This window comes from Pelophylax lessonae (genome assembly GCF_965119305.1).
Source record: "Pelophylax lessonae genome assembly, chromosome: 11".
In the NCBI taxonomy this organism is placed as follows: domain Eukaryota; kingdom Metazoa; phylum Chordata; class Amphibia; order Anura; family Ranidae; genus Pelophylax; species Pelophylax lessonae.
This window is the reverse complement of record NC_138778.1, coordinates 39,304,009-39,327,421: the sequence shown is the minus strand read 5'-3', so window position 1 is coordinate 39,327,421 and position 23,413 is coordinate 39,304,009. Positions and strand designations below refer to the sequence as shown.

The 23,413-nt window shown below is 44.2% G+C and overlaps 1 protein-coding gene across 1 annotated transcript; it reads left to right on the top strand.

The window, feature by feature from the left end:
- Positions 1-1,707: 1,707 nt before the first annotated feature.
- Positions 1,708-21,156, top strand: LOC309567349 (uncharacterized protein; the record flags this gene model as incomplete). Its single annotated transcript, XM_082272764.1, has 2 exons — positions 1,708-3,123; positions 21,025-21,156. 2 exons carry the CDS (start codon positions 1,708-1,710, stop codon positions 21,154-21,156), a joined length of 1,548 nt encoding a protein of 515 aa, XP_082128890.1.
- Positions 21,157-23,413: the final 2,257 nt, after the last annotated feature.

Sequence of the window (23,413 nt, the reverse complement as noted above, 5' to 3'; positions counted from 1 at the left end):
TTTATGTATCTGAAAAATGCTATGGTTGTAGCGCCTGCACTGGGCCTCCCAAATTATGGAAAAATGTTTTGTGTTTATGCAAGGGACAATTGTAAGACCATGACAGATGTACTTGCCCAGGAGTATGGTGGTGGACTTTGCCCTATAGTTTTTGTCCAAAGATGGTCGCAGTCCAGGTCTAAGGCATGCCTGAGGTGACTCCAAACATAGCATCTTGTGAGATGGTAATAGGGATGGCCACATCTTTTGCCCTAGGTAGGCCCCAGTTTTAAATGGGTACTGGGATTAAAGGGTGTGTTACACAACAACATGATTGTATAGACATAATATATCTAGACAGCCATAGAGGGAGCAGAGGATGTTTTTGTAGATGGTTCCTGGTTGTGGAGCTGAAAGTCAGGCCAAAAGATCACACATTATTAGAGCTACAAACGCATGCTACAGAACAGGTTTAAGGAATTGGGTGATGGTTTAGAAAAAGTTGAGAATGGCCTTTTTCTAAAAGAGGGGAGATCTTGTATCCCCGCAGCTAGCGCCCCACTGTCTATTGCCTAGTATGATGGAATAGGACACAGGGGGTGGGAAAGAACATATGAAGTATTACTGAAGTTTTTTTTGCATTTACAGGCCTAAATTAGTGAAAGCATATGTTGCTAGGTGCATCACCTGTATTAGGAACAACACAAACAAACACATAAGGCCAAACATGAACATCTAGACATAGGTTTTTACATATAGGCCCAAAGCAGGGAAGAAATAAGAGTTCCTTTTAGTCAATAGTAGATGGATTCAGCAGATGATATGGGCCAAGAACCACATGACTGCCTAGAAACTATTGAAAGTGTCACTTCACCCCGTGCAGACATGATGAAAGAGCTCATCACCAACCTTCTTCAGGCTATGTTGTTACCCTCAGAGTTAGCTATCATTCACTGTAGGGCACATACCAGAGGTACTGATGACATCTCCAAGGGCAACGCACTAGCAGACAAAATAGCAAAAGCAGCCGCACAACAGTTACCTTTAGGAGCCCTAAAACAAATGCCTGTCCTAACCCACATCCTCCCCGATGATGCCCAGTTGATCACAGATCTACAGGCCTCAGCCACTGCTGAGGAATTGGAGGACTGGTGTTATCCTGTTTTGCAAAGGAATCCTGAAACAGGATTGATTTGCAAAGAGGGGAAACCGTGTATACCCCGTAATAGTGCTCCTATTTGCATTGCCCAGAATTCAGGTACAGTGGAAAGGATAAATAGGACAATCAAAGACGAGTTGAGAAAAAGTAAATTGGAATTTTGAATCAAGTGGAACGGAAAAGTTGCTCGCACCTTTCTTTTCTTTTCACAGGTATCAACCCATCACTTGAGGGAAGGAGATGAAGTAGCATCACAAGACCAAGGCTGGATTTCGTTTTGGACCAAAAGACAAAGGTAGTCGCAGTGACCAGAATCGCTGTCCTTGTGGAGAACCAACAAGCCTGGATCCATGCTACTCGAGTGAAATTGGTAAAGGAGGCTCCACCCCCAGAAGCAAGTCCAGATCCAGACCCAAGAGAGGTACTAACGGGGGCGGACGGCCCTGACCTTGAACAGGAAGGTCCAGAAGCAAGAGAGGTACTAACGGGAGTGGACGACTCTGACCTCGAACAGGATAGTCAAGAAAAGGGGGTTTTTCAGAGGCAGGCGGCCCTGACCCTGTAGAAAAATGACATTCCTAATAGCACCAGATTCTGGAAAACTTTGGCTACTTATAGGACTCGTATCATTTTCAGTCTTCTCTGTAGTATGGGTTACCACTAACTGTATTTATCATTCAGAAGACCTGGTAGGGCTACAGGCCATTTGCAGAGCTTCCAACACCCCAACACAGAGTAATGCACATAACAGACAAAAGAGAGATGAAAGCTCAAAAAGTCTTACAGATAAAATGTCATTGTTGCAATTTAAATATGCATATGCCCAGAAGTCCGGATATGAAAAATGTTGGATATGTAGTAAACTCCATCCTAGCACCGCTAGAATCCCCCTAATAGCGATACCTTTAAACTTCACCCCTTTCCTAAATGGTACACCTCCTGTTGTCCTCACCAATGTCACGAGAACACTCTCAAATGATACCCTCACTTTCCAAATTATTGGTAGGAGTCATTCCCCAGACTGGTGTTTTAGGTTGGGAAACTCCACCAAGGGAGCTGAAGTGTGCCGGCAAACTAAGATTAATTTCTCAATGACCTCGATGGACAGCTCCTTCTGGCACACCTCAGAACCAGCCCTAAACGCCACTCTAATGAACTTTCTTAACTCCAGTTCCACTTCCTCTTCCCCAGTAGGACAGTTGTTGTCAAATTTAGCTTGGTCCAGTTATGATGATCAATTAATGGCACTACTTCACAAACGTCCCCTGGCTTTGGGAAACAGTACTTATATTTGTTGTGGAAAGATTTGTCACCCTTGGATCCCCATTGAACCCCAAGGGTGGTGTTACCTCGCATCCCTAGTTCCCATCATGGGTGTAGTGGGAGACAACAAAGGAGGACATCTCCTAGAAGCTAGTATGTATCCTAGGTACCCCCTCAAACACCGCAATAAAAGGGAATTATTCCTTGAGAAGGATATGGTATGGGCCTGGTTCCCCTCATGGACCGGATGGGGAATAGACATGATGAAAAGGTTGAATAATTACTCTAAAATTCTCGATGACATCCTAGATAAGAACTCAGGGGACATTACCAAATTAAATATAGAAGTGAGGGCAATTAAGAAACAACTTGAGCTCCATGACCTAGCCATAGAAAGCATGAGTGCTGCTCTTACTGGGTTATGTGAAGTTACGGAGGATTATGAATGTTGCACATGGATACACAATACATCTGTTGAGATACCCGATTATTATGATATTATTGCACAGCACCGGAAAGAAGTAGACAAGTTGCAACAGGAAGCTAGGAATATTGCTAAGACATGGAGTCCTTTTGGTAGTGGGAATTTTGAATTTGGAGGAATATCCTCATGGTTGAAAAATATCGCTATGACTGTTGTAATGGTTTTGCTTTTTTTATTATTCCTATATGCATGCTTCAAACTCGTAATGTGTATTATTGTTAGAGTTTCCCGACCAAAGGTGAAAAATGTCTCTATGCTATCCCACCAAGTCCCAGGCTACCAGACCTCCTCGACTAATAACCCTAAAGAATATACTGAGTACATTAAGAGGTATAAACAGAAAGAAAAAAAGAACCTTATTGTTTAAAGGATGATATATGATCTGGTCTTTCAAGCAGCAGGGATATAGAAAATTAATCTGCCAATCGTGGTACTATATTCCTAGGAGGTTTAGGACTCCTGATAATATCCCTAAGAATTATATATTCCAATGATATACAGGGTGACAAGGGAAAATCAATTAAGGGTTAATGATTTTAAGAGGGGATTGTGGGAGATGGGGAGATATCAAATTCTATGTGTCCTCCATTTTGTATGTCCCTACCCCATTTTGTATGCATTAATGTCTTATAAGCTGTGTGTTTGTGTGTGTATGTGACCTTAGTTACACAAGATATGAAAAGTGTCTACGTACCATGGAAAGTTTCTGCAGTTCGCGATAAGGCTGTGTCAGGTGATTCTAGTCACACGATATATGTCTTATATGGTATTACTCCCCAAGGTGACCTTTTGTCTCCTGAAGCTGTTTAACCAATAAGAACGTAACAAGTGCCCTATACCTATGATTATATGCCTTTATCTTTACTATATAAGCCGCAACGAGCCTATAATAAACTGAGAGCTTGGTTTCACTATACATCTGTCTCCGTCTGTGTTATTTCCAGAAACCAGCCTCCCAGGCCTGCCAGACACAAAACGAGCAAAGAAGTTATAGATAGTACGGTACTATCATTGGGACCAGGGGTCTCAGCTACCAACAGGAAGAGCCCCAGGCTTGAAGGTAAGGGCCACAGCCAGGGATCCGGGGGGGGCCCTTCATGGTTTCTTGCACCGGGGCCCTAAAGGTTCTAGTTACGCCTCTGTACAGAACATCTACCTCCAGGTAGCCATATTGCATTACATTTTCAGAAAATTAGATCACTGCAATTTTTAATAACATTCAATTACAATATGATTTGTGTCGCAATTGTATACACTATATTGTTTATTCTTTATTTGCTATTTTTTTCCCCACAAAAGTGAAGTTACCCTTTAGATGACGATCAATGTGGTTATATTTAACAGTAATAACTTAAAATAATGCCCCCCTCCTGCTAATTATGCTGCCTACCCTGTGTAAAAAAACAGATATGTATACTTACCTATTTGCATTCCAGTCATGTGATCCCCCGTGTTACTGAGTGGCCACTGCAGGGGAGAGGAGGGAGCGCTAGACGACGGCTAAGAATTCCAGAAGCCATGACATCACTCATAGTCTCCTATAGCCCAGCCGTTGTTGCCACTGCCACTGGCTGGAAAAGGGGAGCTGGAGTTGCAAATCAATTGATCGGACCAGAGCGGCCCATAAATAGGTAAATATACACAACTTTTTTTGCACAGGTTAGGCAGAATAGGTGCAGGAGCGAGGAGGGGACATTTAAAGACTAATTAGTGTTCGTTTGGAATTTTGTTAAAAAAAATAATCTCATGTGCAGCAGCAGACTGGGGCAGCGAGGAGCAGAACTAGGAGCCAATCAGTGCACAAAGCTTAAAGGGGGAAAAAGTTGAATGAGCAGAGGGATGTCTTATTACTTTGCTGCTGCTCCTTCACTGTCCAGTCATAAGCTGGGGGAAGAATGCGACCTAACTGCATTGTGATCTACAGTAGAAAAAAGTCAGGTCACTGCCAGTCTGGCATTTTTATCTCACAGGAATGATTGAGCAAAATTAAAAATCTATGGGCAGGCAAAATGGCTCCCCTGTATAATTTTTAACAATGTATTTAGCTGTCTGACTCAAATTTGGCTTTAAGTGTTGCAGAGAACATCCCTTGCATCATTTATATATCACATCCCTATTTGACATCAAGAGTTTCAGTTTCCCTTAATGAATCGCAATTATTCCCACCATGTGCTGTATGTAAGGAAAAAAATGCTATTTTACCCAGTTTGAGTGGCTAACATTGTTGCACAATGAGAAATGTTTCAATAATAATATAATGACAGATGTAGGAAATGCATTGCCGCTATCTGTAAATTGGCATTGATCGCCACGTAATTTAGCTCTGGTGTAATCTTGCCTATAATTCATATTGACTTCAGCCGTGTGGAAACCTGACTTGTCTGCTTACAAGGACGACAGCAAACAGTTAATTTTATTACATACTGCAATGTGTCAAGAACATTTTCTTGTTCTTCTCTATTAAATCATGGTGAAACAGATGCTTATGGTTTAGTGCGCAATTACTTGAACACGGGCAATGGAGAAAAAAAAAAAAAAAAAACGCTGTTTCTGTACATAAACTTGTCTTTTCCTGGGTTGCATGGGTTGTAGACAGTGGCACCAGCAACGTATGCCTGGCATCACAACCAATAGAAAATGTCCACCCACACTTACAAGCAAGCCTCCCAAAAAAAAAAAAAATTACCTAAAATTATTTTTTTTTGAGGATACAACCGCTTTAACCACTTAAGCCCCAGCCCTATTTCGGACACTTTTTGTTCACGCGTTAAAACCAGTATTTTTTTCCTAGAAAACTACTTAGAACCCCCAAACATTATATATATTTTTTTAGCAAAGACTCTGGAGAATAAAATGTTGGTCATTGTAATATTTTTTATCACGCGGTATTTGCGCAGCGGTATTTAAAGCGCCATTTTTTGGGAAAATTTTTGAAAAATCACATTTCACTAATTTTAAAAAATACTAAACAGTAAAGTTAGCCCATTTTTGTTGTATATTGTGAAAGAACATGTCACGCCGAGTAAATAGATACCCAACATGTTACGGTTTAAAATTGCGCCCCCCCGTGGGATCGCGACAAACTACAGTCAATAGAGATCTCAATCTGCGACGCTTTAAATTTATTTAACGGTTACCAGTTTTGAGTTAGAGTGTAGCTCTTTTTTTTAAATTATTGCTCACGCTCTGGCGATCGCGGCGATACCTCACATGTGTGGTTTGAACAGCGATTTCATTTGCGGCTCGACTTCCGTATACGTTTTTTTTTGTGCGCGAGCTAACGGTGACGGGGGCGGCTAATTTTTTTTTTTTTCCCATTTATTTTATTTATTTTTTTAACTTTATTAAAGTTTTAAAAAAAAAAAAAATCTGATCACTTTTATTGCTGTCACAAGCAATGTAAATATCCCTTGTGACACCAATATGTAGTGACAGGTACTCTTTATGGAGGGATCGAGGGTCTAAAAGACCCTAGACCCCTCCACTACACTTCCCTGTATGCAAAACGCCGAAAACTGCCGTTTTTCAAATTTGCCGCCTTTTGCAGCACAGTAACCCGGAAGTGACGTCATGGACGCCGCCTCCGGGTTACGTCATCGGAGACCCGATCGATGCCGTTTCCGGCATTCATCGGGACTCCATACAGCCGGCGGACGTGCCGGCTGGGTGCTTGGGGCTCCCGGTGGGACGGGAGCCCCGGGCAAAGCCACGGAAGGGGGCGGGAGGGGGTGGGGACGTCCCCTCCCGCCCCCCCGGGTACCGATCGAGCGGCTCCCGAGCCGCATCGGTCGGTACCGACGGAAAGCCAACCGTCGGCTCTAAACCACGGTACCGGGAAGGATGCTAGAGGCATCATCCCGGTACACTACCGCAAAGTTTACCGACGTAGATGTATGCGGTAAGTGGTTAAGAATCTCCAAGCTGGAGCATATATAGCAGAGGAAAAATAAAGGGCAGATTTGCCTGGAGGGAGCCCACCCCTTCCTTAACCACTTCCCGACCGCCCGCCGCAGTCATACTGCGGCAGGGCAGCCCTCCTGCGCAAACCGACGTAGGTATACGTCAGTCGCGCGCCCGCAGCTAGTGGGCTAGCTCCTGCCCCCACTCAGCAGCGGGGAGGCCGATGCACGGGGCAGGCGGCTACGATTGCCGCCTGACACCCCGCGATCGTTCCCCGCTGAGAGAGAAGGACGAGCAGCTGTTGTAAACACAGTTGACTGTTCTTCTCCCTGCAATGATCACAGAGCACCTGTGATCCTTCTATATAGGATCACAGGTCTCTGTGATCATTTCACAAGCCACGCCCCCCCCTACAGTTAGAAACATGCCCCTAGGTACACATTTAACTCCTTGATCACTTACTGTGTTAGCCCCTTCCCTGCCAGTGTCATTATTACAGTAACAGTGCATATTTTTAGCATTGATTACTGTAGTAATGTCACTGGTACCCCCAAAAGTGTCAAATTTGACAGTTAGGGGCCCGATCTGTCCCCTGCAATGTCGCAGTCCAGCTAAAAATCGCAGAGCGCCGCCATTACTAGTAAAAAAAAAACAATAAAAATGACATAAATCTTTCCCCTAGTTTGTAGACGCAATAACTTTTGCGCAAACCAATCAAAATACACTTACTGCGTTTTTTTTTTTTACCAAAAATATGTAGCAGATAAAAAATTGGCCTAAAGTGTTAAAAAAATTAGATTTTTACATTTTTTGGGGGGAAATGTTATATAGCAGAAAGTGAAAAATATTGTTTTTTTTTTTAGAATTGTCGCTATTTTTTTGTATATAGCGCAAAAAATAAAAATTGCACAGGCGATCAAATACCACCAAAAGAAAGCTCTACTTGTGGGCAAAAAAGTGCATCAATTTTATTTGGGTACAGCGTCGCAAGGCTGCGCAATTGTCCGTTAAAGCGCAGTGCCGAATCGCAAAATATGGCCTGGTCATTAAGGGGGAAAATCTTCCGGTCCAGAAGTGGTTAAAGGCACAGGGACATCCCCAGCAACAGCACAATGACAGCTGAAGGCATCCAATGTGCCCCCACATATTGCACTGCAGCATCTCAACGCATTTCATTCAAATTCAGAAATGTTAAAATAAAAGTTCTCTTCTGTCACTTCATACCTGTAGGCCATACGCAGTGTGTCCAGAAAAACTTATACTAGGCGATCTTCCACCTGTCCTGTCTAAATGATAGGATATTACAAGCCTGCTCCTAACACCAAAGGATCAAGCATGCCAGCCCGTTCAAAGACCATGCATGCGGAGGGCACAATCTCTTAATCCCGGAGCTCAGCCATTGAGGCTACAGAGGGAGAGATTTTCACTGTGCATCATGCAGTGCATGGGAAGCCTTTGTGAAAAAATGTCCCTAAAGGTGAAGTAACTTTCTGAGTTCTGGTGTTTTCGGGCCCTATTAGTGCTACACTTATATGCACACTCCTTTGAACTGGATGGACTGGTGTCTTTTTTCAACCTCACTAACTATGTAACTATGTACAGCACACAGAAACATTTTAGATAATAGCAGAAAAAGGAAGGAAGGCCTTTTAGACCCCGTTCACACTGGGGCGATCTGTCAGGCGACCTGGTCACCTGCCATAGGGAAGCTGCGGACCCGTTCAAATAGGAGCGACACAAGTCGTTCCGACTTAGAAAAAGGGTCCGGAGCTTCTTTGGGGCGACCTGGAGCGACCTGCATTGACTTCAATGATATGAAGTCCGTGCCGGCCGCTCCGAGGTCGCGGTGCGAGCTGTGCAACGCGACTTCACAGGTCGCCACCGAAAGTCGGGTCGCCCCAGTGTGAACGGGGTCTTACTGTTCCAGTGTGACTGTGCCCTTGTGCACAGTTGGGCTCCATAAAGACATGGCTTGATGAGTATGAGAACTCAAGGAGACTGAACAGACCCCTGACCCCTACCCAGCTGAAGACCTTCAGGATGAATTTGAACACTAACTGTGACCCCGGTCTCCCTGTTCAACATCAATATCTGACCTTCCAAATTCACTTTTAGCTGTATGGGCGCACCCCTCCTGATCCTATTACCACACACAGATCAGGGGTTGCCTGATTACATTATCATATGCAGATGAAATTGTATACAGAAACAGAATTAACCTGAACTAATTATCTAGCCATCTGGACAGAACAATGTGGGCTCATTAACATTTTTCAAATGAGACAGGCAGACTTAACACAATACACATCCCACCTCAAAACAGACAATAGGACAAGACTGCCAATGACAGTCTGTCCGTCTCCTACATTGAAGTACATGGAATACACATCTACGTATTGCTATGATTATTTAGGAGTCAGACTTCATGGCAACAGGCTATAGGTCTCACAGTGTAAAGTGGGATTAAAACTTCATATTTCTTGAGAGATATTTCTGACAAATATTACTGTCCAACTTGAAGCAATCCAAACCATTAAGTATCTGTCTTTCACTCCCAGTGACGGTGAGTACCGTCACATCCAGGTACTTACATTAGCTGATTTTATGAAGCAGATCTGATTACCTACTTTAATAAATATGTAAATGTATTCATTTGTCCTTTTTTAATATCTGCTTGGAGTTCATTTTTAAGGCTGAGTATGTCAGACTGTGACTGCCTCTGAGGCCTGTGTTTATTTATATACATATAGAGCTTTTAAGTATTATTATAGCTCATGTGTTATAGCATCCTGCCAGCACAGATATTTCATTTTCTGGCCTCTCTGGCAGTGCAGGCGATGTGTCGGCCTCTTTGGCAGAGAGTGTATTGGTATCAGGCAGTGTAAGGGCTCGGTAGTGCACTGGATTAGCTATTGATTCTGCTGCTCCCCACAGAGCCTGTAAAACTGCTGGCCATTAAGCTTCTAATCCCTGTGTAATAGTGAACACAGCTCGGAGTCACCTCTCGTGCCCTGCGCACACATTGCTGAAAGTAAAGGGGGGGCTCAATGAACCAGGCATAATAATCCTTTCTCTGCCATCCTCACTGTCCTTCCTCTGTGCTTTTACCTCAATTTATCATTCTTTATCTCATCCAACGATCTCCTTTTTTGCCTCTCCTTTCTCTTGTTCTTTTATGTGCTACCTTTCTCTCTTTCCCACGTATTCACTTTTACTTTCTCCTTTCTCTCTGAATTTTTTTTTACCATGTTTAATTGCTTTTTTTTTTTTTTTTTTTTTACAATTTATTATTTTTTTTACAGCACAGGGAAGCCTGCAGCGCTGGGGGGGTACAGTGAAAGGGGGACACACGGGGAGAGGGGGGATCAGAAGCAGGCAAAACAGGAAGACGGATCGGTGTCAGAGAAGCAATTACAGGAATGATGCCCTGTGTCTCTCACTGCAGTAGCTGAAATCTGGCAGGAGTGGGAGAAACTGGCTTTCAGCTGCTGCAGAGAGCCACACACGGCTTCATTCTGTAATTACCCCTCTGCCCAACCGCACTGATTCAAGGTGCTGTTGGGGCCCCCCTGTTTGCCCAGGCCCCCTACAGAAGGATTGGTGGTCCCCCCTATCAGCGGCCCTGCATGTGAGGTATCACCGCAAATGTTAGAATGAGTGCATAAATTCTAGAACTAGACCTCCTCTGTAACTCTAAATATGTAACCTGTAAAACATTTTAAAGTGTCACTCATGGAGATTTTTAAAGCGGAGTTCCGGCCTCAGAAATGTTTTTTTGATAAAAAATACTGCCCAAATAGTGATCCTTAGCCCTTAATATATTCGTTAATCCCGTAGTTAATAGTTTTATATATTTTGATTTATCAGAAATTCTTACTTTTAAAATCCTTTGCTGAGCGCGGCCATCTTTGCTGGGGTTATACGAAGCTGCAGTGTATAGATGTCTTCCCTTCTTCCTGGTTTGAGCTCATTGTGTATGCAGAATGCGTCGCGAAATTTCGCGCATGCGCAGTACTATGCGATTGGTTTCCATAACATCGCGTCATTTCCTTTTTGCAAATAACGCGATGAGAGGAGCGGCCGGCCGCCTACGTCTCTGCCCATTGCCTTCTGGGAGTGATGAGTAAGAGCTCCCAGGACGCATTGCAGGACAGGAAGTGACGGCGCGGGCCACGGCCGCAGAGGGAGGAAGTGGAAGAAAGGGGAGTATATTTTTTTCTGAATCAAGGTAAGTAAAAAAAAAAAAAAATCAATTGTTTTTCAGGTTACACTCAGCAAGCGGATGGCACAAAATCGTCAATTGTGTCGATTTTGAGGCCGGAACTCCGCTTTAAGTACTGAAGTTTGGCGCCATTCCACTAGTGTGCGCAATTTTAACCACTTGATGACTACCCGCAGTGTATTTACTGCGGCAGTGTGGCTCTTTTGCGCAACGAAGTACCTGTACGTCGTTTCGTTCAATAGCCACTGGATGGCGCGATCACGTCTTCGGCGGTGCAATCACGCCGTGATTGCCTAGTAGGGATGTCATTTAGCAGGTTCAGCGGACCCGATGTCCACCTGCCACCCGGGAACCCAGATCTTTGTCTTCCCCCAATCAGTGCAACCCCCTCAAAAGTTAGTAAGCACCCCCTAGGGACACATTTAACCCTTTGATCACCCAGATGTTAACCCTCTTGCAAGCAAGGCAGATCATCATTCTGTGAGAGGGAAAGATGGAGATCTTGTGTTTCTGCTAAGTAGGAATACAGGTCTCTGTCTTCCCCCAGTCAAAGCATCTCCCACACAGTTAGAAAGTACTCCCTAGGAGCACATTTAACCCTTTGATTGCCCCTGCTGTTAAAACCTTCACTGCCAGTGCCATTAGTGCAGTAACAGTGCATTTTGTTTTTATCACTGGTTAGTGTATTAGTGCCACTGGTCCCCAAAAAAGTGTCAAAAGTGTCAGTTAGATGTTCAATTTGTCCGCCACAAAATGCTGCAGTCCCGCTAAAAATTGCTGATCGCCGCCATTACTAGTAAAAATAAATAAATAAATAAATAAAAATTCCATAAAAATATTGCATTAGAGACGTGATAACTTTTGCGCAAACCAATCAATATACACTTATTGGGATTTTTTTTTACCAAAAATAGGTAGCAGAATGCATAATGGCCTAAATTGATAAGGAAAATTCAGTTTTTTTAAGTTTTTTTTTATTGACTGTTAAAACACAGCAGAAATAGTTTTTTTTTTTAATTTACGTAAATTTCAGTCTGGTATGTAGGTAACACTGGCATGCATGCACTCACTTAACTCTTCCTCTTCCATATCTGAGTACAGGCTAGGGACCTCTGCGGTGCCAATCTGCTTCCATTGCTATGGGAGACGCAGTGGCGGCCGGTTTATAGGGGGCGCAGGGCGCCCCCCCCAATCTGTAGCAGGAAAAAAAAGAAATAAAAAAAATTACCATTTTCAGCCCACTAGGGGCGCCAGACCTACTGGTGGCTATGGGGGGGGGTGTTGTTTTTCACCCCACGTGCGCCACGCAGAGGCGCTGATTGGCAGGCTTCTGGGGGTCATTGGGGCGCAGAGCAATGCGCCCCGACACTCCCCACTCAAGTGCTGTCCTGGCTGTGATTGGTCCAGACTCCAGCCTCATGGGGACATCACATGGGGCGGTGCGTGCGTCAGTCACTCACCGTCCCGGCGTCACGTCACCTTCCCGCTCGCTGTCAGACCAGACGGTCAGAGAGGAGGGGCAGCGGGCCGGCGCGCGTTGTGTTTGAGGAGAAAGAAGAGAAGAGGACGTCTCGTCTCCACTCTCCAGACTAGAGTCCCGACTGGCCGACTCCCGAGTCCCGTCGCAGCGCCGCAGAGAGTAGCAGCACGCCAGGCAGCAGTGACACTCAGGTAAGTGATGCTGTCAGTGCCTCATCCAGACTCAGTGGTGGTGCCTCTCTCTCCTGTCTGTTTGTGGGTCCGGGACTGCGGACTCGTGTCCGTCCAGCGGTGGGCCCGGTGTGTGAACTTTTTGCAGAGTGGAATAGATGGCTTTGCTAGTTGGTGTATGGGAGAAACACATCCTGGAGGAGTGAGCATCTGCGAGCCAGAGGTCAGAATTAGGTCTTTGGTGTGGGCTCATCTGTTGTGTGTACAACTTAGTGAGTACATGTTAGTGAATAACTTTATGTTCACCATTGTAATCTTCACCATACATAAAAATGTTTACTACAGTATAAGCATATTGTAACTTCTGGTTATAATTGAGTTCTTTGTATGATATCTCTGCATGTGGAAATTAAACGACTATCAGGCCAGGCCGATGTGTGCCATAACCATTTACTATTAATAAATATATAGTGCCAGGCCAGCAGCCTGCTTAACAGTGTACACAATATAAGACAGTGCAGGCCAGGCCAATGACATTGTACATCAGGTAAAGTACTGCTATGCTAACTTAGCATAGCACTTTACCTGTGTACAATGTAATTGGCCTGGCCTGCACTGTCTTATATTGTGTACATTGCTAAGCAGGCTGCTGGCCTGGCACTATATATTTATTACTGAAGGCCCCTTTAACACTTGTGTGACGTCAAAGTCACTCAATTTTTTACCGCGTTTTCTGCCGCTAATTTTTCTTTTTGAATTTTGAGCACCAGCCACCACTGGGGAGACGGACCCGTTCACGAAGAGAGTGCCGACAACAACTACTCCTGCTAGAAGCTATCCCAACTGTCGCATGTACACACTTACGACAGGCTGCTAGAGAAACCTTCATTATCCTTTGTGATCACTTGTGTGTCTTGACACTGTATTAACTCTTTTACCTTTATCTTTATACCCCAATGTGCTTAGTGACCTGAGCTGTAGACTATATATGCCAGATTTTTGCACCTAAAACCCGGAGGAAAACTGACACTACCAAAGTGATCACGAGATTTAGTGCCCATCAGGAACAAGTTCGAGAAAAATTTACTGGAAATTGGCATTTCCTGGTGGATGATAATACCATTTCAAAATATGTACATAACCGCCCGGAGCTGGTATTCCGCAGAGCCAAGTCCGTCAGAGACAATTTGGTTCATAGCCATTATCTTCCCTTGGGGGACCCTGAGGAGGCACCTACAGGTGCGAGGGATGTGATCAGTGCCCATTGGTTAGAGAAGGGGATATACTTCCACTCCCCAGAGGAGGAATCTTTAGATCTAAATCTTACCCAGATTGTCAAACAGAGGGTGTGGTCTATATAGCTATTTGCATATGTGGATCATTTTACAAACCCAAATCCAAAAAAGTTGGGACACTGTACAAATTGTGAGTAAAAAAGGAATGGACTAATTTACAAATCTCATAAACTTATATTTTATTCAAAATATAATAAAGATAACATATCAAATGTTGAAAGTGAGACATTTTGAAATGTCATGCCAAATATTGGCTCATTATGGATTTCATAAGAGCTACACATTCCAGAAAAGTTGGGACAGGTAGCAATAAGAGGCCGTAAAAGTTAAATGTACATATAAGGAACAGCTGGAGGACCAATTTGCAACTTATTAGGTCAATTGGCAACATGATTGGGTAAAAAAAGAGCCTCTCAGAGTGGCAGTGTCTCTCAAAAGTCAAGATGGGCAGAGGATCACCAATTCCCCCAATGCTGCGGCGAAAAATAGTGGAGCAATATCAGAAAGGAGTTCGGAGTTTGGAGTTATCATCATCTACAATACATAATACAATACATAATATCATCCAAAGATTCAGAGAATCTGGAACAATCTCTGTGTGTAAGGGTCAAGGCCAGAAAACCATACTGGATGCCTGTGATCTTCGGTCCCTTAGACGGCACTGCATCACATATAGGAATGCTACTGTAATGGAAATAACAACATGGGCTCAGGAATACTTCCAGAAAACATTGTTGGTGAACACAATCCACCGTGCCATGCGCCGTCGCCATCTAAAACTCAATAGGCCAAAAAAGAAGCCATATCTAAACATGATCCAGAAGCACATGCGTTTTCTATGGGCTAAGGATCATTTAAAATGGTCTGTGGCAAAGTGGAAAACTGTTCTGTTGAAGTTCTTTTTGGAAAACTGGGACGCCGTGTCATCCGGACTAAAGAGGACAAGGACAACCCAAGTTGTTATCAGCGCTCAGTTCGGAAGCCTGCATCTCTGATGGTATGGAGTTGCATGAGTGCGTGTGGCATGGGCAGCTTACACATCTGGAAAGGCACCATCAATGCTGAAAGGTATATCCAAGTTCTAGAACAACATATGCTCCTATCCAGATGTCGTCTCTTTCAGGGAAGACCTTGCGTTTTCCAACATGACAATACCAGACCACATACTGCAACAATTACAACATCATGGCTGCGTAGAAGAAGGATCCGGGTACTGAAATGGCCAGCCTGCAGTCCAGATCTTTCACCCATAGAAAACATTTGGCGCATCATAAAGAGGAAGATGCGACAAAGAAGACCTAAGACAGTTGAGTAACTAGAAGCCTGCATTAAACAAGAATGGGACAAAATTCCTATTCCTAAACTTGAGCAACTTGTCTCTTCAGTCCCCAGATGTTTGCAGACTGTTATAAAATGAAGATTGAATGCCACACAGTGGTAAACATGGTCTTGTCCCAACTTTTCTGATGTCATGAAATTTAAAATCAACTTATTTTTCCCTTAAAATTTACGTACAAAATACATTTTCTCAGTTTAAACATTTGATATGTCATCTATGTTGTATTCTGAATAAAATATTTAAATTTTAAACTTCCACATCATTGCATTCTGTTTTTATTCACAATTTGTACAGTGTCCCAACTTTTTTGGAATCAGGTTTGTATATTGGGAAAACAAAAAGGACCTTTGGGCGGTGGATACGGAATCACCTATATTATATTGATGTGGGGCTCTTGTACATGCCCATTGGAAAGCATGTGGGATTAAGACACAGTTATGATCCATAAGTAATTTCTCTGTTCTTGAAAAAATTGTGATTTTGATAAACAAATACTTAAACACGAGGCAAAATGGATTTATAATATAAAGGCAATGTCTCCTCCGGGGTTATATACAGTGATGACCTTTTAATAGTTTTTATAATATTGAAAAAATTCAGCATGATTTTGGGGTCGTCGAATGCTTAGAATGGGATGTCTAGGCTATAAATTGCTGTTTTTCTTTACAGACAAACTATATATGTAGTCACTATTTGTAAAACATTATTGAACTATTCATTATGTATGTATGTGTCTTATGGCTTATCTGTTGTACCTTTGGACGCAGTGGACTATCCTGAGGTATTGGTGACCATGTCATTGTGAAGGGCATTCGGGCTCCCAGCCTGGATGGGAGAGCGTTAACATCTTCTCAGCCATCCGCACTCGGTGAGAGTTCACTCTCCGTCTCCAACTGGAGGTGGCACTGTGCGTGGCTGGATGCGGCTCGTAATGGTGCCATTTGCCTCTGGGGCCATGTTGGACCACGCACATGCGCACTAGTCTCGACGCCTGCGGCAGACATGACATAGTTGGGCCACATCATGTTCGGTGGAACCATATAAAATGAATGAGATGGCTGGACCACAAGCTAGACGTAGCTCCAGTGGCCTCTTTTGCTACACATGCAGCGGCAATATATAAGGTGAGAAGTGCAAGGATGAGACTACATGGATACCATAGGTGTTGTGGGCTCGTAATGGATGCGGCTTGTAATGGTGCCATTTACCTCTGGGGCCGTGTTGGACCATGCACATGCGCACTAGTCTCGCCGCCTGCGGCAGACATGACATAGTTGGGCCATATCATGTCTGGTGGAACCATATAAAATGAATGAGATGGCGGGACCACAAGATGGACGTAGATCCAGTGGCCTCTTTTGCTACACATGCAGCGGCAATATATAAGGTGAGAAGTGCAAGGATGAGACTACATGGATACCATAGGTGTTGTGGGCTCGTAATGGATGCGGCTTGTAATGGTGCCATTTACCTCTGGGGCCGTGTTGGACCATGCACATGCGCACTAGTCTCGCCGCCTGTGGCAGACATGACATAGTTGGGCCACGTCATGTCTGGTGGAACCATATAAAATGAATGAGATGGCGGGACCACAAGCTGGACGTAGATCCAGTGGCCTCTTTTGCTACACATGCAGCGGCAATATATAAGGTGAGAAGTGCAAGGATGAGACTACATGGATACCATAGGTGTTGTGGGCGGTTGGTTGGCTATCTATTTTTGTGGGTCTATACAGCTACTTCTATCTGTGGGTGTTGGGGGGGGGGGTCAGGAGGGGAGTTTTTTGGGACTATACAAGATGGAGGAGTAATGTTTACTATATCACTAGGAACACCCTATTGGATGGATGTTAATGTATTTGGCTATTCTTGCCAACATGCTAGATTGTTCTGTGAGGGGAGGACACCGGTATGAGTACTGTTGGGTTGTATGTAGGGGAATGGAGTTGCATGTGGAGGGGAGGTTTAGTTGCAGAATTAGGACACATGGGGATTTGGGAGAGGTGTGAATGGATTGTGAGCTGTTTGTGGACTTGTTTATTTGCATGATTGGATATAGTTAAAGTTTGGTGGGTGTTTAGGTTGTATGTGGATATGGATGTGGTTGGATTAGTGATTTTGTGTATCTATGTCTCAGGTGGTATGTATGAATGTATGTATGTATGTATGTATGTATGTATGTGTGTTGGCTCATTAGGTAGATCTAGGTAATTAGCGGCTCAATAGCATTGATATATATACTCACTGAGTGAAGTATTTCTTCATTTTAGCTTTTGGCAACACTTTGGTCCGCCTAAATCTCATATATATAATCCAGTGTCCATCAGACCTGACCCTGTAATTCTACCAGGGGCCATTTGGTCATTATGTGACTTGGGTTATACCATGTGCATCTGGAGGTTTTAGCAGTGGACTGTGGAAAAATTGGTGAGCACAGATATTCACTTATTTATGATTAATAAGTGTTTATTGCTAATGATTTTTTTTTATGTATAATTTGCTTTTCTATTCTCACATTTCGCAACAATGTAGATACATATTAAAGTTCCCTAAAGAAGCAGAGAAAGTGTTCTATGAAATGCACTGGACCTTTATGTATTTATGAAAGTACTGTAAATGTGTAACAGTTGAAGCCATTGGGCTATGAATTTGTACACGTTTGTATGTCTAAACTGTTGACCTTTTTAATCTTGTTCATATAATAAAATTTCCTTTTTTATGATATATATATATATATATATATATATATATGTGTATGTGCTCATCTTAGCGACAACACCACTTCCTATAAAGTCCTGTCTCTTTTGTGAGAGGTACGTTCTGTCCCTTCCCTCTTTCTTCTATGTGATATATGTGCCAGTTACTTGCATTACACACCTTGATTAACTTCCGACCAGGGAAAGGGAAAGTTTTAAAACCTTTACCTAAATAAAGTGGCATAACATTTAAACAAAGGCAACGGTCTTCTCCTAAAGGAATCCCTAACTCAAACTTGAGGCTGTCCCTGCGTACCTGCATAGGAAAGAGTCCATGACAGCAGTGCCATCTTAAGAACAATAAAGGGCCCCGGGCAATGCAGTGCACTGGGGCCCCGCCTGCACAATCACCCACAAGAAAAAAAATGCAAATTATCAATAAGGCGATATTTATTGGTACAGCAATGCCCGGCTAATAACAGCTCCCAAATTCGGGGGCTGGGTCCGGTGAACACACACATGGATGGGAGTCAGACTCGACTGTCTTGTGTGTGCCTGTTCCCGTGGAGGCGAACAGGCATTCCTGCAGTTGTGGGCTCCCCCTCCATGGCCCAAGTGGCCTGACAGCAGCGCAGGGCCGTCAGGCACTTGCCACCTGCTAAGTTTGGCGGCAGAATGCACACGGAAATCATGACTAATGCTTGGCTGGGGCTGGGTCGCTGGCCAGGCAACTTCCCAGCGTGCCCATTTAGTAAGATGGCCCTGCATGATGGCAGAATCCAGGACTAGTATCTTCAGGGCAGACCGCAGGTCCCAGCAATCCTCCTAAGCTGTAGAAGCATTCTGAGGATGGAGGTGCATTAGTTGGGATTCCAATCTTGGCATATCCAGCAGGCTAACAGGATGGAGTCCAGGAACAGTAACAGCATCAACAGACTTTCAGTTGCTCTTCAGCCCTTTTTCTTTACCAGTGTAGCACTGCCCCCTTGAGGACTGCTGGATATTACACTTCCGGGTCCCCCTGGGTTACCGTTAACAATACTGGCATTCACAATTTAATACTTTACTTCTTGGCTCAGTCAATGATCAGTCCAGGAGTATGTAGTTGTTTTTGGTGTTTTATTTTAAATAGGGATGGGAGAAGGGAATAGTGAGATACTCCGAATTACCTATTCACAAGATGGAGGACTTCTAATTCTTGATACAGCCAGGCTGTTGATTCACCCTGCCACTTAGGTGAATTTTGGTGTTAAGTCTCTATCCAGATGACTTTATGAACTAAATTCTCTTCAGGACGCTCTCCTAGCTTCCTCTTTCTCAACCACTGACACCCGTCCTCTGACTATCCTACTCCGGGGGGGGGGGGGGGGGGCCTCGGGTCAGGCCCCTAGACACGATCCCCTGTACTCATGATACTGTTTTTCTACGGTCTCCAGTGTCTCCCCCTTAGTCAGCTTTCCTGGACCTCTGGGTTCAGCTTCGTTCTTTTGGCCCTCAAAGGACGACCTCCTGATGCCATGCACCACTGCTACAGAGGAGGAGGTAGCCGCCACCCTCCCTTCAGGACTCTGCTCACCAGCCAAAGACCCCGCAGCATATGTGCTCCTGGCTTTTTTACAGTATCCCAGAATGCACCGAGACAGCCTGTCTCTATCAATCACCAGGACTGTATCAAAGCCTTTGTATACATTGGTCAGGTTTCCTCCCACTGTCCAACATGCTTCCCTATTGGACCAGTGTGAAACACTCTCTAGACCCAATTAATCACATACTGAGCACACTGAGCAGACCTAACTCACAGATCCTCCTCTCTGGTAGGCAGAAAGCAATATAGATTTGCCTGCTGCTACTCTGATAGGCAGACAGAGCCAAAAACTATACTCTCTCACTAGCACCTACCTAGGAGGGTGCTACACCAACATAGCATGTAAATCTGTAAAAGGAGGATGATGGTACAACTGGGATACAAAAATGCTCTTGCACTTTTTGCTCTTTTAAAAAGCGACAGGAGCTTCACAAAATGGGTAGGCGCTTATATTCATGTTTACTCTATTTAATAAAGAGAATTCCTGTATCCCAGTGATATAGTTTTCCCCCTTTTGCAAACTCTTCCTTTTTTTGCATACTTTTTTGTGTTGTTTCTGTTCTTGTTTCTTTTACTTTTTTTGGCCGCTCTTTTACTGTCCTAGTCCTCTCTCTCCTTTTCTCTATCTCTCTTGCCTTTTTACTTCTCAACATTATCCGCTCTCAACACATTTCCTTCTCCTGTCCTTCAGGGATTCTTTCCCAACATCCCGAAGAGTCTCTCATCCTTGGGGCAGGCAGCTGACATCGAACCTCGTTTGTTAAATTAAAATACTCATTAAGAGTGAAAAATAAGGTCAGCCGTCCGACCCTCCACTTACTAATTGCAGATGTTTCACTAACGAGCCAGATAAAAGCCTAACACATTTACTCAAACTATGCAGACACTGACGGGGAAAGAAATGCATGTTTGAGCACCTGTAAGGACACACACACAGGAATACAGGGACACGTCTTAACTAAGTACAGACTTGTTTTTTGTTACAAACAGACCACATGTCTGTCTTGGAGAAATGAGCTCTGAAAACAAAGTCTAAAGATTTCAGCGATTTCATAAAATAGATCCTTTTATTTATATGCAAGAAAGCGCGGTGTTCTAAAATAGAATCATTTAAACAGCTTTTGCTTTGCTGCTGAGCTGGAATACAAATGATCAGCCACATGGAAACACAGCAATGCTAAACTTGTTCTCAGCTCAATAGTTCTCTAGTAGCAGAATTCCAGATAAGGAAGTAAAGATACCATGAAATATTGGTATTTAATATCACCCTGATGGCCTCTATTATTAATAATATTAGCAACAGGTAATGCAGGCCTGATAGTCTCTGTGCAGGCAACGAGTCCTATTTTTACTGGCAAGTCCGGTAATATCTCTGCCAGGCATCCCTTGCTAAAGGTAAAGGTCTTGCTACCTGTAGTAACCAGTAAGCTTATTTACTTATTTTTCAACCCAGGCTGTAAAACAGATAGCTAGAGGCCGGGTAGTTGCTCAGGACTCCATCGCCAGCCTGGTGGATGTCCATTCAGAAAGATCAACACATTATAACCCTGCTAGTCCTACCTCTCTTGTGATTCAGAAGGTGTAATTTATATGCTCCAGTGCCCCTGTGGCCTCCAATATATAGGGAGGACCACCAGAAAACTGGCTTTCAGATTAAGAGAATACGTGTATAACCATGAGACAATCCCAGTTGTATACTGAAATCCTCAGGGTTGTCATGCTAATCCTGACCTCAGCACCCAGTAACTCACAGTAACAACAAGTATTATGGATTGGAGAGTTCAGAACTGACAGACTTCAGTAGCTAAAAGCTTGTGACTCTCGAGGTCAAGCAAGCAAGGATCAGTGTGAGAGCCCTTGAGCTTGCAATCTATGCCCCATTGTAGAAAATTACCCTAAATTCTTGAACAGGAAGTGAGAGGAAATCTCATTGCTGGAGGCACATCAATTAAAATCTTACAGAGGCCTTAACCCACCTGTCCCCTATCCAAAATGGCAATATGTATATCATAATATTTAGACCCACGTGTACGCTTTATACGATTTTGTTTCTTATTTCAGAAAATATAAACAATCCCTTACTTTAAGATTAAGGTTTTGGTCTTGTGAGGTTCATTATATAATCTCCAGTCTGAGCCATGCTGTTATAGAGACTACTGAGGATTCAGGGTCTCAAATATGCTCCTGGTTAAGTTCACAGCAAATTGATTGGACTAGAGAAAGACAGGCACATAGGCTGCAGTTCATCCGGCACAATACAGCCAGTAGGATTAAAAGCAGACTGTCATAGCATGTTAGGACTGTCTTTATGTACTGTTGCTAGATAAATGCAGTCTAGTTCTGTTATTACTGTTAGTCAGAATACTGCAGGTGTTTAACCATATCTCTCAGAGTACCATTCTTATCTTATTAATTGTTTGTATAAATACACTTGCTAATACTCTCTTCCTTTAGGCCAGGGGTGCTTAACCTGTGGCCCGCATCTAATGTGGCTCACAACCTCAAACAAGGGAAGCGCATGCCCATGCTCTGGGATGGCGGGTCGGCAAGCCCAGATCATGATCAACCGCCCATTTGACGTCATCACACTCGTACGGCCCCCAGTGAGGTATGCGGCTCACCGCTGCCTCGTTCTGACCAAGTCCTTCCAATGGGTTCCTTTCCAGGGTCATCCGCCGGCTGCTGGCAGCTTTAACGACGGGTATACCTGGATCCAGAAGGACACCGAGAGATGACAACAGACTTCTGCCTTCATGTAAGTTTTGATGTGTGCCATTAAAATACGTTACGTTTGCCTCACTGAGTGGCGCCTTTTTTTCTTCTCAACGGGTTACCAACCCCCCAACCCAGAGCATCAGAGCGCATGGTGCTGGCAGGGGAGGAAGCACACAGCCGCAGTGGAAGCAGGAGTTGCATAAGCCAATGCTTCCTCTGTAGCATCAGCTCCTCCCCCTTTCTAGCAGCCTGGAGAGTGATTTCAGTAGAAGCTGGAAGAGGAAAAGGTCAGTGTATTAAACATCACATACATTGCACATTTGCAATGAGTATATTAGCCCTTTTAAAATAGGGTATTTAGGCTGCTCTCACACTGATTTGCAGGTGTGCGAAGTGCACCTGCAGCTTTCCTGCAGGTTAGCTGCACTGAGGCATAGACTTCTATTATATCCTGTGGGATTGGTGCACTTTTTGAAATCCCACTAAAACTCCTGTTTTAGTGCGCTTTGAGAAAGTGCACCACACCTGCAAGATAATAATAGAATTTCTGTTTATACTGTAACTCAGTGCAGCTAACCTACAGGAAAGCCGCAGGTGCACTGCACCCACGGTGAAGGTAAACTGCACTGCATCAGTGTGAAAGCAGACTTATAGGGGGCGCAAGACAGTTAGGCCTCTTTATATTTGCAGTTTGTGAGACGATAAAAACTCATAGATCAGTGTGGCCCTGTCACTCCGAGCGCTCCAGGTCCTGCAGCTTCCCCGGAGCACTCGAGGCATGCTGCGGGTAGCGGCGCTGCGGTCATCATCCCCGACCGTGAGCACCGCTCCCCCGCATCTGACAGAAGATACGGTCCGCGCGGCGGGACGTTCCCGCCCGCGGACTCTACTGACCCACCGGCCGGCTCCCGTCCTGTCTTCCTCCCGGCGCGCGCGGCGCCGCTCCCTAGGGCGCGTGCGCGCCACTGCTCTAAAATTTAAAGGGCCAGTGCACCACTAAGTGGTGCCTGGTCCAATCAACTCTAAACATATAAAAACCCACTTCCCCTTCCTGTCCTTGCTGGATCTTGTTGCCTTTGTGCCCTGAGAAAGCGTTTGGTGTATTTTCCCTGCCTGTGTATCAGACC